Genomic DNA, 19597 nt, shown 5'->3' on the forward strand with positions numbered 1-19597 from the left:
AAGTAGTCAACCTGTAGTACTGACTAATATAGCCCTAATTAAGTACACATTGGAGAAAGTTGCTTTCCTGATATCGGTAGGTTGTTTACATTATCTTATAAGAAAGCTGAACAGCAGCATGCATTTAGTTATGCAAATTTGCACCAAGTTTTTTTGTTGTTGACTGTTTTGCTAATTAGATAAAAATTTTATGAAGTCGAACCACAGAACAGCAATAAGCTGAACAGACCTGTTTTCACTCTTACCGAACATACTCTTTCTTGGTCTCCTCTGTTACAGGAATGCTTTTCCCATTTGGCTTCAGCTCATGTTGAATAATTTCCCCATAGGCATTGTGCTCTACACAAAACGTGTGGTCTAAGACACCTGTGATGTCATTTTCGCTGCAGAGGAGAAAAATAAAACTCTGCTCACTCAATCTATTCACCTCCCAAAGGATAGCTACTTTTTGTCTTGTACACGTTACCAGTTGATAAAGAGATTATGCTTTCCAGAAAACGAGAAGAATGTATCACACTCTTCTAAACAGCTAACACTTTATAAATAGGATGGGTTTGGTAACAGTTCTCTCCAAATATCAGAATGAGTACGCAAATGTGACCTAATGGTGAATAAGATTTGTGGAAAATTTTGTTTTAAGAAACTATTTTTTTCAAAATGCTTCAGTGCTCATAGAATGCAGAGTAAATATAGCTCAAACCTACAAGGCACAAATGTCGTTAATATTGCCCCTCATTTTGCAACATTGCAAATCTGTACAGAAACTCAAAATGTGTGCAGTTTTTAAAAAGAAAACCGTTACACAACCTAACAGATTTTCCTAACCCCATCCAAAAAAAAACCATTCCCAGGTAGAGATGTCAGTAACTACTAGCTAAAACAATAATATTTCAAAAATACGACATGCTATAAATAGAAAATTATTTAAGAAAAAATAACTTACAGATAACAAAATTTGACAAAACGTGTTAATTGTCATGTGTTCAAATATTGATTATATTTGGGGAGAATGATTATGAAAAATGATTCTGTGAAGCAGTAATTTGGAATAGTCATTTGGTAGCACCAAATTTGAATATTGTTGAAAGAAATTAGATGTCGAAGCTTTTCATCTTGCACTCATCAGGACACTTTACAAGATACCAATATAAGGGTGAAACAACAATTTATACTACATGAGGAGAGTGAGCTAAATTTGAGCAACAGGTGAAGCTAGCTGTTTCACACTGCTACTATGCAGTCGCAACACGAGCGGTATTCGCCACTAACAGGATGCCGCTGTCAAGCAGCCAAAAAGATGTCTTGCCTGTCATGCAAATGAGTAACATGGTATATGAATTTCAGTGCTAGTGTGATGCTAGGTATGTAGGTTGTATGGCCCAAAGACTGGTAGATTGTATCAAACAGCATGTCCCAGCTGCTGTTCACAACGGGCAAGGTACAGACCATACACAACCAGACTGTGCTTGCAAAACTCTAAAACAGTGTCCAACATTACATATGATTGTACAATATTTGCTAAATAATCCTGTGTGCTTAGAATTACACTGACAATTTAAGATTGGGCTCGCAGTCTGGTGCATTTGCATGTACTGGAAGCTACATATATTAAAACACAGGGCCCTGTTCTTTGCAGACAGAAAGAACATGTACACACATTGCGCCTGTTTCAGCTAAACAAATAAGTAACAGCCATTCGCTGACTCATTCCTCAGGACACTGCCTTGACCAATCAGGGTCAAGCTGCCTGGTTTAAATTTCAAACAATGCTTGGCAGTTAATGGTCAGTCACCATCACTGCTACATTCTCCATGGCAACACCTCTACCAAACAGAGTCCAATTGCCAGCCAATCAGCCCTCTCTTCTCATACAGTATAAATTGTTGCTTCCCCCTTTTATTGGTTCTTGTGAAGTCTCCTGATGATGCAAGACTAAAAGCTTTGACATCTCTCTTTTCTCACAATACTCAAGTTGGAATAAGTTAAATACACAATAGAATGTGACACAAAATAAGTTAGCTTTCTATGTATAATTGGAAAAGGTTATGATGTTTTTGGGCTTCCTTTACCCTTTTCTTTAATTCTAGATCTTTTTGGTTACTGTGTGTTTCAGACCACTTCCATAACTAATCCCTGTGCTGCATATTCCAGAGAGGGTATTCACTTCCCCTAATATCTGGGTAAAACTTGCAGCATGCCCAGGCAATGAACGGTGAACCATTTCCATGTTGTTTCAGCCGCTGGTTTTATTTTATGCCTTCAAAATATCCTCCTGGGCTTCAGAAGGCAGCAGAATACAACATGAGACTGTGTCTTAGATGTTAACTGCCAAACACATTTATTAAACACTAATAGAAGTTGTAAATAATTGTAGTAATGTAACAAAAGATTTTTACAGTCGTTAGGTTTAGCTGGTTCCGTGCTGCAATAGAAAACAAATACTTCACATCTACTATGCTACAATAAATGACTGGGCAGTTTCATAGGTAAGGGTTCTTTATTCTTCTATTAGCAATTATGGGTGTTACCTAGCCTGACTAATTACCTTCAAAGATTTGTTGTATTCACTAATTTTGGGGGAAAAACAGGATGATGATTATCTTCAACATAATGATGAGGACACAGTGAATTTAAATAACCATTAATTTAAATGGTGCTGCCAACCAAAAATATACAGGGAAACTAATCACACAAGATGAATTGCTTTTGAATTGAATGGCTTTGTTCCTCCCTTGGAGGATTGCCCAATGACAACCACACTAATTGTTGCAACACTGCACCAAGTTAAACAGGCCCAGGATTTTGTCGATTGAAACTTGGTTTAACATTTTATGCATCATGACAAAATTAAAGTCGTCAATATCACACTCAGACAAAAATACTCCATGATCACATCATCCAATTGTATACACCCGCTGTACAGGAAATACTCAAACTGGCATTCACAAACACACATTCATGTCCACAACTGCCCCATCAACACTCAAGATGAAGATGGTGTGTAAACCCACAACTTTCAAAACATTCATCTTTGCCTCTGCAAATTTCTCTAAGTGAACCTTAAAACAATCTCTACCCCCTCCCACCCCTTTTTGAGTTGATTTAACTTCTTATGAAATCTAAAATGGAATTGCTGAAATTGTTCTCCACATGGATAGAGTTAAGCAGTATAAGGGGTAAAGCAGCAGTGTACATACAGGATCCAGACTAAGCTGTTGTGTAGATCTGGGTCCACAGACTCCATGTCATCCAGTGTGATTGACTTTCCCAGCAGCTGTTTATAGAAGGGAAGAGTGAAGCCCCCATCGATGTAGTGTCCGTGAAACACTGCCATCCCCATAATCCGACCAACAAAATGGAAATAAGACAAGTGTTCCTAGTTTGAAGGAAAGGGAATTGTAAACAATTATATGGTACTCAACAACCATTCGTCCACAATTAAAATTTTGTTGGAATTCATTATTAGGTAGATTAATCATCAATAAACTATATCAAAAAACAAGGTTAAACTTTAATCCCCTTCCTTGTAATTTAATTGTTTAAAAATGAAACATTGAGTTCAGAGTTCACATTAAGAACGTACATAGGTCTTTTCACCATCCCGTTTTCCAAGAGGCATCTGTCCCACTGTATTAATTCCGAGACCAAGGTCCAGACATTCTCAAATTTCAACAAGAGTCTTACATTTACAAAACACTTTTTTTTAGTCAAAGCCTGCACATTCTAACTGTTTTATAAGGCTCAATTAGAAATGCAAAAGAAATAACTTTGCAGATGCTGAAGGCAGAAAACAAGTTCACACTTTAGAAACTAAATGACATAACACTGGAAAGATTAAAGAACAAGTTGTGTCTCTGCAGGCCTCACCACTCTCACTTTTTTAAAAAAGAAACTGCAGTGTTAAAATACAAAAACAAATTTCACTTTCAAGATTTAACAGGTGTTATCCTGGTTGAGGTGACAACTCGAAATGCTAGCCAAATCCTGTGACATTAAAAACTCCAGCAACATGACCTTTAGATGTTAAGGATGGGCTCAGGCACACTACTTTAATCAATGTTGCCTACTGTTCTTTCTTCAAGCTTCTAATGTAAATTACAAGAATTATTTGGTGCTGTAGGATTGAAATTCAAAGCATAAAGGCACGCATCTTTTTCTCTGAGGTTGCAACTGGAAAGCTCAAAGAGCTACCATGAGTCTTGTGGATTTAATCCATAAATCGAAGACTAGCACATCAGCTAAGTACTTCAATTGCTTTCACCATATGAACTAACTAGGAGACTCCATTCAATTTTGTGTAACATGCCTCCAACAGAATGTAGCATTGAAAGATTCGAAAATCTGAAATGGTCCAAAATCCAAGGGAGGTTTAAATTTTCATAACTAATAAAATTGTTCAATTAACTAATTTCATGTCAATTTCAAGAATACTACTCTGTTCAATTTTATTTTTACCTCCTTCCTCCTCTTTAGGTTTCCTGCACCAGAAGTCATTCCCCAAATTCACACCCTATCAATGGTCCATTAGGCTGACCCATACAAACTTTGATTTAAACTGCTGCTCACCCATCTGCTAGACAGAGTTTTTGGTTGAACATAGTCTCCTGTTACCCTAAATTTCCCAATATGACTACCATTCTACTCTACACATGTCCAATGGGACTATAATTACCTACCATGGAAAAACAAACATTAGTTTTATCAACTAGCAACGTCAATAAAATAAGGATTATTCTCAGTGTGCACCAATATATAGATTGGCAGTAGTAGCCTGGATGAGGAGTTTTTAGAATGCTTTTGCGATAGTTTCTTAGACCAGCATGTTCTGGAACCAACCAGGGAGGTTATATTAGATTTGGTATTGTGTAACGTGACAGGATTAATTAATGACCTCAAAGTAAAGGCACCCCTAGGTCGCAGTGACCACAATATGATTGAATTTTACATCCAGTTTGAAAGTGAGGAGAGTGGGTCTAAGATCAGTATCTTAAACTCAAATAAATAAGGGCAACTATGTGGGGATGAAAGCTGAGCTAGCTGAAGCGAACTGGGGAACTAGGCTAGAGGATAGATCAATAGAGAAACAGTGGAAAACATTTAAGGGGATATTTCAGAATATTCAGGGCAAGTACATTCCTATTATAAAGAAAATTTTTAAGGGGAGGACCCACCATCCGTGGTTAACTAAAGTTGTTAAAGAAAGCATCAAACTTAATGAAAAAAGCACACAACTCCGCAAAGATGAGTAGCAGGACAGATGATTGGGCAGAACATAAAGAACAGCAAAGAATGACTAAAATAAAAGGTTAATCAGGAGAAAGAAATAAAGAGTATGAGGTGAAGCTAGCTAGAAATGTAAAAATGGATAGGAGTTTTTACAGGTATTTAAAAAGTAAAGTGAGAGTTGGTCCTCTAGAGTGACAGTGGGGAGTTAATAGATAATAAGGAAATGGCAGAAGAAATGAACAAAAAAGCAGAGAACAGCTGCATAATTCTGAGGTGCAGAGGGACCTAGATGTTCTAGTACATGAGTCACAAAAAGTTAGTATGCAGGTACAGCAAGTAATTAAGAGGGCTAATGGAATGCTATCCTTTATTACGAGAGGGATTGAACATAAAAGTAAGGACGTTATGCTTCAGTTATACAGGGCATTGGTGAGACCGCACCTCAAATACTGTGTGCAGTTATGGTCTCCTTATTTAAGGATGTAAATGTATTGGTGGTGGTTGGGAGGAGGTTTACGAGATTAATACCTGGAATAAATAGGCTGTCTGAGGAAAGGTTGGACAGACTGTGCTCATTTCCACTGGAGTTTAGAAGAGTTAGGGGTGATTTGGTTGAAGTACACAAGATCCTGAAAGGCCTTGACAAGGTGGACGACGAAAGGCTGTTTCCTCTTGTGGGTGAGTCCAGAACTATTTTAAAATTAGGGGTTGCCCTTTTAGGACAGACATGAGGAGAATTTTTTTCTCTGAGGGCTGTGCAACTTTGGAATTCTCTGCCTCAGGTGGTGATGGAAGCGGGGTCATTGAATATTGTTAAGGCAGAGGTAGATTGATTCCCTTGCCTAACAAGAATTTAAGGTTACCAGGGTTAGATGGCAATGTGGAAATCGAAACACAAGATGATCAGCCATGATCTTACTGAATGGCAGAGCAGGCGCGGAGGGCTGAATGGTCTACTCCTGTTCCTATTTCTTATACTTATACTCATGAATAGTTCTCTAACTTCAGAGCATAGATTTTAAGCTGGCTATAAACATATAATTTAACAAATGAACAGCTATGAACAGAAAATACAATTTTAAAAATCCAGCTTATGAATTAACCATTCATACTACACCGTTACAGTCATGTATATTAATTCTAATAAACGTCCTGTGTTCATCCTCGTATCTCACTATAGTTACATATTAAAATATAATCTCTCACTGGAAGTTCTCATTCAACTCTTGTCCATCAACAGCCAATTACTCTGCCAGGCAGAGTATTTTATTAAAAGCCATAATATATGCACATACAGATCTGTGGGTTTTCATCATCTATCCAGCTCCTCTGCTTCCACTTTCTCAGGTTAATCTCATTGGACTGCTTGCAGTAAGTAATTACAGGGCACCTGGCCTACTATCTATTCTCCTCATTTTACTGCGAAATAACAAACTACCATTATAAAAATGATGTAGTGGAGTGGCAGGGCTATCAATTAAAAAGGAGACCTACTTACAGGATTGACCGCAGAGTCTGGGTTGATCTGTAATGTGTAGATGTCATCTCTGGAGTACTGGAACAGTCCGTAGTATGGGTTCAACATTTCATGGGATAAAAGGTAGAGCCATTCCCTACAAGAAAGAAAGTGAACACCTTTTTGTTTAATATTAGTCGATATTCAGTGGCAGTCTTGTAGCAAGTTACAGGATGTGCTGCTTTACAAGGACAAGACCATGCAACACACAATATATTCTGTTGTTAAAGTACAGTGTGCATTCCTTTAAGGCTACATGGTGCAAAAGCTCTGCAATGCTGAAATCAATCTGAAGTCAGTTACAGATCAGGGCACTTTCCTTATCCTTTTAAAAATATTTAAAGCCACCTAGGCTCTGATGAAGCAGAAGCTAATTGTTAAATGGCCAGAGAACATAGCAGGTCAGCAGCTGATCAGTTTCCAGTGTCGATCTGAAGCTGGCAGCATAAATAACTTCAGCAGAAAAATATTCATGCCTTATAAAATGACTTTCAATCATTACAATTATTTGCAGAACTGAAATATAAAATCTCTACATTGCAAAAACAAATCCATGGATGAGGTACAGATAATATTACTCAGTGAAGGCAATCAACATAATCAGTAGCCAGAAACCTCCTCCTGTTTTGACATGCACCAAGGACTGAACTAGGCATATCACACACTATCAAGTCAATCTCAAAATCTTTGGCATTTGACTTGTTGATAAATAACAACTAATTCTTAAGTCAGCCAAATGGCACTTTTTGCTTGCCATTGTGGCCAAACCAAAATAGATGGTGGAAATAAGGAAGCAATAATAAAAGTTACCAAAAATCTTGCATTTTAAAAAGATAGTTAACATTATACAGTTTAGAAAAACAGCTAAACTAAAGCTAAAAATAAGGAAGAGAGGAATAAAGGGAAGGCAGGTTAATACAAGTGTCTTTTTATGTACAACTATATTTATTTCACTAGTCCAGTGTTAATACTACAGATATAAAGCTATTATTAATTCTTGCTTTTTTAAAAAACTGTAATCTCCCCTCCCCCACTATCCACCAAGTGTGAAAGTGCTTAAGCTAAACTAATAGTGAGCCACTCCAGGGAAACACCAATCTCCCTATGGAGCAGCTGACAGACAAGGGGTTATTAATCCCCAACTGCAATTCGCCAAATGGGAAAGCCCGCCCTTCGGCTGAGGCACTAAAATTATCCTGTTCGCAATTCAGCTAGAGAGAATCGAACTAAAATAGTCTGTAGGCAAGGGAAAGCAGAAAGAAAATAAATCATAAGTTCTTCAAAGGGTAACATATTAGCATGGATAGAAGATTGGCTGGCTGGCAGAAAACAGAGTATGCATAAATGGGTTTTTTCTGAGTGGCAGGATGTGACGAGTGTAGTCCTGCAGGGGTCTCTGTTGGGGCCTCAACTTTTTACAATTTATATCAAAAACTTAGAAGACGGGGGTGCATGGTAGCTAAATTTGCAGATGACACAAAGGTAGGAAGGAAATTATGTTGTGAAGAAAGAGGACATAAGGAGGATTCAGATTTATATTGATAGGTTGAGTGAGTGGGCAAAAATCTGGCAGAGGGGGTATAATGTAGGAAAATGTGAAGTTGTTCACTTTGGCAGGAAGAATAAAAAAGTAGAATGTTACTTAAATGGATAATGGGTGCAGAATTCTGAGGTGCAGAGGGATCTAGGCGTTCTAGTGCATTCGTCACAAAAAGTTAGTATGCAGGTACAGCAAGCAATTAAGGCGGCTAGTGGAATGCTATCCTTTATTACAAGAGGAACAGAACATAAAAAGTAAGGGTGTTATGCTTCAGTTATTCAGGGTATTGGTGAGACCATATTTCAAATAGGGTGTTGCAGTTTTGGTCTCCTTATTTAAGGAAGAATGTAAATGTTTTGGAGGAGGTTTATTAGATTGATACCTGGAATGAGTGGGTTGTCTTATGAGGAAAGGTTAGACAGATTGGGCTTGTTTCCACTGGAATTTAGAAGAGTGAGGGGTAGCTTGATTGAAGTATATAAGATCCTAAACGGTATTGACAAGGTGGATGTGGAAAGGAAGTTTCATGTTATGGGTGAGACCAAAACTAGGGGGAACTGTTTCAAAATTAGGGGTTACCTTTTTTGGACAGAGATGAGGAGAAATGTTTTCTCTTCAGGTTGTGAGACTTTGGAACTCTCTGCCTCCAAAGGCAATGGAGGAGGGGTCACTGAATATTTTTAAGGCAGAGGTAGATTGATTCCCTTGCCTAACAAGAATCTAAGGTTATCGGAGGTAGATGGGAATGTGGAATTCGAAACAAGCAGATCAGCCATGATTTATTGAATGGTGGAGCAGACTCCAGGGGCCAAATGGCCTACTTCTGCTCCAATTTCTGTGTGTAAATGGCTCAGTTGGTTAAAGCAGTTAGTAGCTAAAGCAGCAAGTTCCCAAGTTGGATCTTCAGTCCATGAAGATGTTCAGTAAAAGCACTGGGATTGGTTTCAGTGCCCCTAAAATTCCTACTCCTACTATGGAGGAAGCAGAGATCAGGAGAAAAGAGCATCAGGTTCAGTTGTGATACCTCCACAAGCAAACAGCCTGTCAATGCTCACCATTAGTTCATGTGTCAAGAATGGTTACTTGGGTGACTAACGCTGTGAAATTATGTCCACAAGGAATCAGCACCTTCAGAAGGAGGAAACAGTTGGCAGAACAAAATGAGGGACAAAACAAAATAAAAGATGTGCTTCATTCCATACAGGCGCAAAGTATTATACAATTCTAACGATCATCAGGACTTCCAAGTGGTTGGATTTGGATTTGGTATATTTCTCAATTTGTCCAGGAAAGTATCCACAAGGTGGTGCTGCGTACAGACCCATTTAAAACAGAACTGTGATTGCAGAGCAGAATTATTGTTTAACGTCTGGCAGAAGGAGCAGTACAAATATTAATGTTATTAATTTTCTACAACAATACTCAACTTACTTGGTGTTTATGACCATTTTCAAATAAACATCTGCAAGCATATTGCCTTAAGTTTCCTAAACATTTTAAAGTAATTTGATAGAAACTTATCAGCTGCAGCAAGTAGTGACACTTACAGATCATCAATTACGCTGTATAAAGGTTTCGAAGTATGTTGTACAAACTACTCGTGGAGCACCATCACACGGCCCAAGGAATGGGGCATTAATCTGTGTCTGAAATTACCCAAACAACGAATTCTGGATCTGTCTGCCTTGCTGACTCAAGAGTCAACAGTGAGATTAGTACTTTAGCTCAGGGGAAAAGCTACAGAGGAAGTTACCCTGTACAACTTTTGTGTATTTCAATGAATTGTTAAAGTAGCATTGGTCAATTGCCTTCCATTGAAAAAGAAACCTACGAACAGCTTGGTGGAAGTGGGGGCAGTGAAAAGATGGGCAAATTAAAACAGTTTACTACATACATTAGATTACCAATCACGTACCTAGCAACTCCTCCATAATCTAATCCCTCTTCACCGCGGAACTTTACCATTAGCCGTTTCCATAAATCTTTCGGTCTCATCTTCATTACTTGTCTGTAAGACTCCTGAAAATAGAATATTTATCCATCCATTAGGTCTAGATTATTAACCAAAGGATGACATACTACAAAATGTAAGAGCCCACTTCAAGTGTTAAAGAACTATATACCACTCCACCTCCCATTCCAAAAACACACTACTACCCATGAAAGGGCACAGGCAGCAATCCGATCCATATTGTGTTCTATAAACTAAAATATACAACAGCACCGAGGAGTTTACGGAATGTGTGTTCCTGTGAAGCTTGTCTCAAAAAGATGGGTTACCATTGTTACCTATTCAAAGTATTCCAATGGTAATAAAATACGCAATGGAACCTACACAAGGAGGAAAAGATATGTAAGTATATCAGCAACTCTGCTCCCTCCCTGGTGACTGCTCAGCATGATATTTTTAGGGCTCTTGGACCTTCGCACAGGCACATATTACTACCTTCTCTTTAACTAAAGAGCAAAAAACAAATACATGAACAAAATATAAATAAACTAAACTCTTCTCCCAATTTATCTGTGCAAATAAATGCAATTTAGAAAGAGAAGTATAAATGACAGCTCCAGTCAAGGAAAGCACAATGTCAAAGCCAGGCACACTTCCATGGACAGGGACTCGGAATATTTGTAGTGCAAACCGCTGCCATCACACACCTGGTCACAACTTGCGGGAAGAGCGTATGGCAAAGAAATAATCCTAAAGCGAGGAACTGACAAACGCAAACACAATTCAAGGACTCTTGCTTAGAAATCCAAGCTGCTCTGGAACCAGTTTTGAATAATTAAAAGGTCTAATTTTAAAGGGTTAAATTGCTTAGCAATTGTACAGCAGGACTGCTCTAGTAGAGAAACATATCTAGAAGAAAGAATAAAGACAGCTCAGACTATGAATATCTAATAAGGTTGCAGTCATGTAACATGCAAGATCTTTGCTTAGCTGGGATATATCAACCACCGAGACTACTGATTGATAAAGGTCACCAACAGAAGGTTTGAATTGGAACAAATACTCAATACATTGCTGTTTGCAGGCTGACTGACAATAGTCTGCATTTGGAAATTTCACCATCACGTTCTTGATTTTATCATTTGTTTGCTGTAAATACCAACAGTCCTGAAATCGCTGAAAAATCTTAAAGCTACGAAACACATCATGACAGAACAGCTATTTAGCAGTCAGCTATTTTATTTTTGCATTTGCAATGAAGAAAATAAAGGGGACAATCTCTATACCTCAAATATCTCTTCCCTAGAAACCTCGATGCGACAGTGACCAGCCTGCGGCTGCTGCTGGGAGAGTTCTTGCCTCAGGATCTTGAGCTTCTGGACCAGGTCTCGTTTATACCTTGGCACAGTCAGGCATTCAGCTTCATCTGGCAGGAGGATCGGAGGTGCTGGTGGCGGCTGCTGCTGCTGTTGCTCTTTCAGGTGGTTCTGACGACTATATGGAGAAGCAAAAGCAGGAGGAAGGAGAAGAAAAACAGTTTAAAGCTGATCTAAATACTGTACATTAGTGCAGACCACAAATACTGTAGCAAGTTCTGGTACATCCCAGGAAGAGTTACACTCCAACTAGGTTGCTATCAAAATAAACAATCATTATCTCTACAGCACAGTAGAAATTATAATTTGCATTAGCTGTTTTTTCCAGCAGAAATCTTTGTATAATTGTTGTAATTAGTACAGCATTAAAAAATGAATTACACCTTCAAACTTGTCTCTCAAAAAACACATACAAAAAGATATATTAAAATTCATTGCACAGTTTAAAATGAATGATTTTATTGTGGATCCATTCACTGATAGTATTAGGATCTGAAGCAAGATATGCTTGCTCTTAAAACAAAGAATTCTTCTTCAGATGCAAAAAGATTTGGACAAAAAAATAGGCAAACTGATTTCCTCAGAAGTGATGCTCACCTGCCAAGAAGTTCAGGGCATAAATCAAAACTAAAATTAAAATATTTACATCAGAGTTACAACATTGTGCAAACTTCCTAAATTAAATATTTTCTCTAAGTTTCTAGTATGTCACTACATTTGGGGGAGAATTTTCTCCCCGTCACGCGGGCCGGTTGGGAGCGGGTGCGGGGCTGATTGCCGCCTGCAATTAGCTGCACGTCGCCACTTTACGTGGGCGGGCCAATTAGGGCCCACCCAGCATGACGTGCACCCGGAAGCACTCAGCGCTACCTGTGCGGGTGGGGGGAAGAGGGAGAGTTGGGGCCTGCACGCGAAAGAGCACAGAAATCTCCCTGAGGCACGGAGCTGCCTCAGAGAGATTAATTTCACATTATGAAAAAATGAAAAAATAAAATTACTCTGACATGTCCCCTCATGTGACTGTCACATGAGCTGGGACATTTATGAATTTTCATAACACATTTCATTTAATAAACACTTCATGAAACCTCATCCCGCCCGTGAATGAGGTTCCATGAAAAGGCCACCTGGGGTCTTTGCCTGCCCGCCAACCTTAAGGTTGGATGGGCAGCCCTGACGAGTACTTCAATTAGATCATTAATGGCCTTAACAGGCCTTTGACTGTTTGACAGGCGCGCAGCCGGCTCTGGTGCGCGCCCGCTGAACTGAAGATCAGAATGACGCGCTGTGACATCACCGCACGTCACTTTATGCGTCGGTGTGCATCTACGTAAAGCCACAATTTATATATGTAAATGGAAAAATTGTGACAAGGAACTTCCACCTATAAAATTTCCCTATTTTTTCACCAACTTTCTTACACCTTTTTGAAGTGTCTATTCATTAAGTAGGAGCGTAGATAGTATATGTCAGCTGGCTGTTGCCATAGAGGGGTATCACAGATGATATTTGTCTTTTCCTCACCCGTTAGCCACATGCATAGATGTTTCATCAGGAAATATTGGATGGTGATATGGAGGCCTGGGTCTGGATTTTACGCTCCCCTGCCAATGGGTTTGGAGGTGAAAGGACTTGTTAAATACAGCGGAAAGGCCACCTGGCTGCCGCTTACCCACCTGCCCCTGGCCTCACTGCAATCATACCAGTAGCGGGAGTGCTGTCATGCAGGCTGCCTACCAGGGGGCCAATTAAAGCCCTTAAGTGGACAATTAATGCCCACTTAAAGGCACCATCCTGATTAACTGGTCCCCTGTGGCCTTTGGAGAGCCAGCCCCCCAACATGATTTTACCCCTCCCCAGGTGGCCCTCTGCCCATGGCCCCTCACATTCCAGCTCCTTGCCGCCCTCACTGGGGCTTAACAATTGGCTACACACCCAAACACATACCCAATACTGATTCAACGCAACATGCCTCTGTGCCCAAAGTGCTGGAGGGCTGCTGGCCTCCAACTGGCTGGCAGCTCTGAGGTGGGAGTCCCTGTTTCAGAAGTGCAGAAGTCCCACTCAAGTCTATTCACTGCCGATTAACTGTTAAATGGATGCTTTCCCCTCAGTGGACTCCCTCGGACTTTTTAGCTGGGAGTGGTGGAATGGTCAGAGAATCCAGCGCCTCAAAATTCAGCCCCTGTATGCTTTTTCTCCTTAAAGCAGGAACAAAGCGCTACCATAGCACTATACCAGCTCCAAATTGGATGGTGCATTTACCAAATCAGTTATTGGAAGACATGACAAAAGATAAAAAACAAATCAAGTTTAGAAATATAAAACAAGGGCTTATTTTAAAAGCCAATATATCAAAAAAGTAAAACGTATATGCCCTTTAGTCTTCTCTCTTTTATTATGCATGTGTGCATGGTGAATATGAGAAACACAAAGAAATTGGGAGAGGGAGAAGAGAGAAGCAGATAATTTCCTACATTACATTTGTGACTACATTGCAATCAATGGATTACTTCTGAAAATTGTTTTTGGAGGCTGAGGTTGCGAAAGGCTGTGTACTTGTAAGTTCTTTCTTCTAGTGAGAGAGAGAGAGAGAAAGAAAGAGAGAGAGAGAGAGAAAGAGAGGCAGAGAGAAAAAGAAAATTTCTCCCCTAACCCACCAGTAAGTGACACAAAGGGAGATGAAACTGGTACATATTAGGAATATTTTCCATATTTGCAGCATTAATTCTAAAACAAGGATGACTGCATTTCTCTGAACTTCACAGCGGGGGTCCTGATGCAGAGCAACAAAAGGATCTGAGACTGAAGAAAAAACAAATTTTAAACAATCTTCTGCCAAATCGGAACTCTTCTTCAGCCTGATCCATAATCTAATTAACGTGCAGCTGCATGAGAAAAAACACATTCATAGACTAAACAGGGTCATTCTGAAAGCAATGTTAATTCTGAACTGCTGATTCTTGCTTCCACCTATTGTCAAGACGAAGGAGATCTCAAATTTACGAGTAGCATTTCAAAATATAACAGCATGCCAATCGTTACACCTTTGATCTAAGTTCAATACCATAGCATGCTCCAAGGAACTGATTGGCAAGAGGTTATTGCTTACAAAATGCTGTTTGTGTTAGCAACCTGGCTGGGACACCATCCTTGGCTGGCTGACCACAGGAATGAGGGAATTTTTCAGTACTACCCACTGGCAATAAAACTAAAAAAATCTTGGCAGTTTTTGCAGACTTCTGCAGCTCTTAAACAGATGGCTTTTCAGGTACTTTTGATTCGCTGTTTTAACGATAAGTTTTGAATAGCTATAATTTGAAGGACGATAAAGTTGTGTGTCTGTTACACATTGCCCAGTTATCTAAAACACACTTTTTCAAAACAAATTGGTTTCAAGCTGGTCATTCCCGGTCCTTTAATGAAAATGGTTTTACAGGAAATATCCTGTGCTGCAAACGGGCTGTTTAAACAGGAACCAATGTCTGCATAAAAGGTGAAACGGGGTTCCAAGTCTAATTCAAGGATGATTTCAGTTTTAACAAAGCTGATTAATTATCCAAAATTTCTAAATTACTGGGGTAATGATTTCTAATACAATGAAAATCTTGGGAAAAACAAAGTAGTATTTCTTGAGAATCATTTTTTAAATGTTTCATGAAGGTTAAATTTACATTCACATTTGCACAGCCAGGGTATCACCTTGGGGTGCACCTGTTTCATAACACTAAGTCAGTGGAAGTGCTCTCTTTGGGCTACACTGTAGCTCAGTGGTTCATTTTAAGTCTCTCCCAAGTATTTGTTAGGCGTCACCAAATTCTCTGTAGAGACCACAGAATGAAAAACACAAAATCACAAAAATTGGAAATACACTTCTGCTTATAAACTAGTTCTCTGGTCCTTTGCTCCTCTCACGGTCACAAGTGTGAACAAAACTCAAAACAACTTCCATTTCCTCCAGTAGCTTTTATGCAAGCAAGACTTGTTACTTTTGGATTAAAATCCACTCGCTTCTGCTTGCAACCGTCTTGCATCTTGGTTTCATGGCCAGACTATCCTGTGAATGAGTCAGACCTCTACTGGCACCAGCATAAGTCTTGCCATGTGGATTATCATGATAGGAGTCATCTGCTCAGCTGAACAATCTCAACATTTACGCATGATCCATGAACAATCTCACTTTGCAACTTTGATAAACCAGTACAGGAAAATGTACCAATTTGAACTCTAAATTAATAATTTCAAACAAAAAATTGACATTCTCTCCCCAGAGCATGTCCCAACTCATATCTTCACAAATTGATCACAGCAGTGGTACTATGGAACTGTTCTAATCAATGTATTACTTGACTACACATCGTGGGATGCCACACAGCAGACACATACAACATTGTACACCATGGCTCGGATGTTGCAGTAAAAATTACGGTGGAGTCATCAGTGCTCACCATAATGAAAGTGTAAATCAGTAATTAGCAACTAATTACTTAATGGAGTATACAACTTCTGGTGACTGTGCATGCACAGTCAAATGTGGGAATCAGGAGGTTACTAAGTCACCGCTGTCTCCAGAAGCTGGGCTATAGTGATATCTCGCTAAGAGACTCATGTCTCTTACAGCAGCAAGTTCCTATACTTAATTGATAAGCATGCATTGAACTTGCCAGACAAAGTTAAGGCTTGGCCATTCCAGTGTAAGTATATACTTTGATTGTTTTTCAGAATGTGGACATCGCTGGCTAGGCCAGCATTTGTTGGCCATCCCTAATTGCTCCTGAGAAGATGGTGATGAGGCACCTCCTTAAACTGCTGCAGTCCATATGGTGTAGGTATGTCCACAGTGCTGTTAGGAAGGGAGTTCCAGGATTGTGACCCAGTGCCAGTGAAGGAACAGCGATATAGTTCCAAGTCAGGATGGTGTGTGGCTTAGAGGAAAGCTAGCGGGTGGTGGTGTTCCCATGCATCTGCTGCCCTTATCGTTCTAGGTGATAGGGGTCATGGGTTTGGAAAATTTAACAACATTGTGGTAAGTCTTACTGCCGACACCCTCTTTGGCACCGAAAGTGAACTTTTACAAGTGTTGAGACTCATTTCTTCAGCTTTTCTGCTCCTTTCTGTTTTTCTTTTTCCTCAATCCCATCTTCTTTCCCCTTCTATTTCACTTACTGAAATGATTTGTCATTCAATTAAATATTCTTATCTGACACTTGCTGGTTCAGATCTGCATGGTTCAGTAACTATTCTTCAATCTGATTGGTTATGGTAATATGTAGTTGCTTGAACGATTCACACAAGACTCTGATTCCCTGTTGAGGGCACTGTGCTGTAATGGCTCTCTAAAAACATTAAGTTCCAGTGCAAAATCCTATAGGAAGTCTTTGAGCAAGCGCAACACTGCTCACCACAGAATTCAGCCCCCTGTGTTTAGGTCTCCTTATCAACAGAACAATGTACATATATTCTAAGCACTAATCTGATTGTGTGTGCAAAATATTGATGCACAGAATTTGACATTTTACTATGTTGAAGGCACTATACAAATGACTAAAAAATGACACTTCAGATGTATAAGGAAATTATTCACTGACTTGATAAATGCTTACGAGGATGTGAATGAGTGATTATGACCACAAAACTGCAAGCTTGAGACGTTTCCTTTATTTACATGTAAAAGGAACTACTTCTTGCAGAGTTCTCTACATTACACAAATTGCTTCAAAATAACTTTGGAAACTTAAGCATCTCATTGGTGCATTTTTTCAAAAAATACCACAAATGAGGCTTTAGTGTCTGCTTTTTAAACCTCAGACTTTAACATTAACCACCTGTCAGACAACCTGAGGTATATGTTTCAGCAAAGGCATGTGGCCAAGTCTGAAATCTGTCTTATTTTTAAAACCTTAGCTTTGTTTGAACAGTTCACTGAAATGTGCAACTTTAAAAGTGTTCTAAAACAGGTTTTCCTCATATGCCTCGTCCACAACCACCCCCCAGCCTCCACCTCTGAAGATGGCAACCCTTACTGAGATACATTTCCACAGTGAGCGCCAGCACTGCTGCCCTTGGGTATCTTGCCTCTGGTCACATGAAAACCTGGACAGTCAATTGACTATTGATTGTAATCTTGCCCTTATTGCGCTGTTAACCTTCTCAGGTGGATGTAAAGAAAATATTTAAACTTGATTGCGTGTCTAAAAGTAGAGGTCATAAATATAAGATCTTCATCCATAAATGCTAGATAAGCTCTTCAGGGGGAAAGGAATTGAATTGGTGGGATTGGATGAAGTAGAGTGGTAGGCTGCTCATGTGGAGTATAAACACTGTCATAAACCAACTAGGCTGAATGGCCAGTTTCTGTGCCGTATACTCAATGCAAGGTGAGGGGGCTGGGAGGGGAGGGGGTATGGGTTGGGGAAAGATGGTTACTGGAGTTGCAGAATCGCTTTCCTGAGTTCAAGCTCAGAGCTTTCACTTTCCTCAATCTGCCCAACTTGGCACAGACCATAGAATAAACCTGGAATATCTTTATCCATATGGCCCAATCCTAAATCTCTCAGCACATGTACTAAGTGCAAGTTTTTAAAAAAAATCTTTTTCTTCAACTATCAAAATGAGGAACATCAGCAGTAACATATTAAATGCTTATTAGTTTTATGTCATGCCCCTGACACCACCATTGATATCCACAACAAGCATTCCAATGAAAGGTATAGCACAAGCAGACTGAAGATCCTTTTGATCTCTCTCAACTGTGGGCATTAACTCAAACCTTAGAAGAATACCACTAAAGCACCACTGCGACACTTCAATTTCTCTATGAACCGGCTAAGGAGGAAGGCGTATTTCATTTCATTTTATTTCTGGCTGGTTACCAATCTAACTTCTACAGATGAGAGGTCACACAGGTTCCCAAATGTGATCTGTTAAGAATAAATAATTTTAAAACAGCCTTGGAACTGCATTTAGAAAATATCTGCTTTCTGAATTAAAAAAAACACTAGATTTCAGAAAACAGAAAGAGCATCTTAACGTGCATGAGGATGAGACTCATTTTCAAGTGTCTGATACAGCTATAATATATTTTTAAACATTCATGGCTATCTAAAATAGCAAATCAGAGCTATCTCACCAAAGCAAATCAACTTAAATTGTTTCAACAATCTGCGTCTAAACATTGACAAACTGGACGTTATTATGGTCTCTGCTGCCAGTGTTGCTTGTATCTTGAGACATTCCAGGGCAAAGATCAGTGCTCCAAGTGATGAATTGCGTCTGCCAAGTCTGAGGACTGTTCCTGCTCGTGTGTGCATGACGTGTAAGCTTCCTCTTGCATGGGACTGGAGACTGCACTACAAATAAGATGGGCTTCATTCCCTCTCCATCTCCCTCCCTGAACAAATGTCAGAAAAGTCAACAGGAAGTCTCATCCTATTCAGCTCTTGCATGCCAGACCTCACTGTGGAGCCAGCTATTAAAACCATCCTGAGCTGTAAACACACAATGACTCCAGAAGCAAAACACAGTGAATGCACTGTTCACATGGTGGCTAGAACTGATAGCACAGGGAAAGTATTTGACTGGTTAGAGCAAAGGCTCTTATTCCCTACTCTTAAGTGGATGGTCTTTAAGTGTTGGTTTGAGATGAAGAATCAAAATCTTGCATCCCCACTGCTCAATCTCAGACTAATCACCTCTTGTATTGTCTTCTGACAAGTGAGAAGGTAGGGGTGCTCCTTGCACATTCTTTTACTTATCTTCACAATAGAATCCTCAACAACTGCCCCATGAATGAACTCACCTTGTGGTATATAGGTCAGCCTTGTGGCTCATAGAGCAGCATTGTAGACAACTGCTTTCCAACACATCACCTTCACTTTCCACATCTCCCTCTCCATGCTTTTTCCAAATCACCAAATGAATTTTACCACTTCAAAACAGAGGGTATGGCTCCTGCCTTGGATAAGTATGAAATGTTTGCCTCCGCATAA

The 19597-nt window shown here is 39.5% G+C and overlaps 1 protein-coding gene across 4 annotated transcripts in view; it reads right to left on the bottom strand.

Moving 5' to 3' along the window:
- smurf2 (SMAD specific E3 ubiquitin protein ligase 2) overlaps positions 1 to 19597 on the bottom strand; it is a 218273-nt gene that overhangs the window by 7228 nt on the left and 191448 nt on the right. For all 4 annotated transcript variants that reach the window (XM_078571231.1, XM_078571230.1, XM_078571229.1 and 1 more), the window contains 5 exons: positions 11520 to 11727; positions 10198 to 10301; positions 6725 to 6839; positions 3198 to 3376; positions 246 to 383 (listed from right to left, as the gene is read on the bottom strand). In XM_078571231.1, the coding sequence (XP_078427357.1) occupies positions 246 to 383; positions 3198 to 3376; positions 6725 to 6839; positions 10198 to 10301; positions 11520 to 11727 (744 nt within the window). The remainder of the gene's footprint in view (positions 1 to 245; positions 384 to 3197; positions 3377 to 6724; positions 6840 to 10197; positions 10302 to 11519; positions 11728 to 19597) is intronic.

This window comes from Cetorhinus maximus, chromosome 24 (assembly GCF_964194155.1).
Source record: "Cetorhinus maximus chromosome 24, sCetMax3.hap1.1, whole genome shotgun sequence".
Lineage (NCBI taxonomy): Eukaryota > Metazoa > Chordata > Chondrichthyes > Lamniformes > Cetorhinidae > Cetorhinus > Cetorhinus maximus.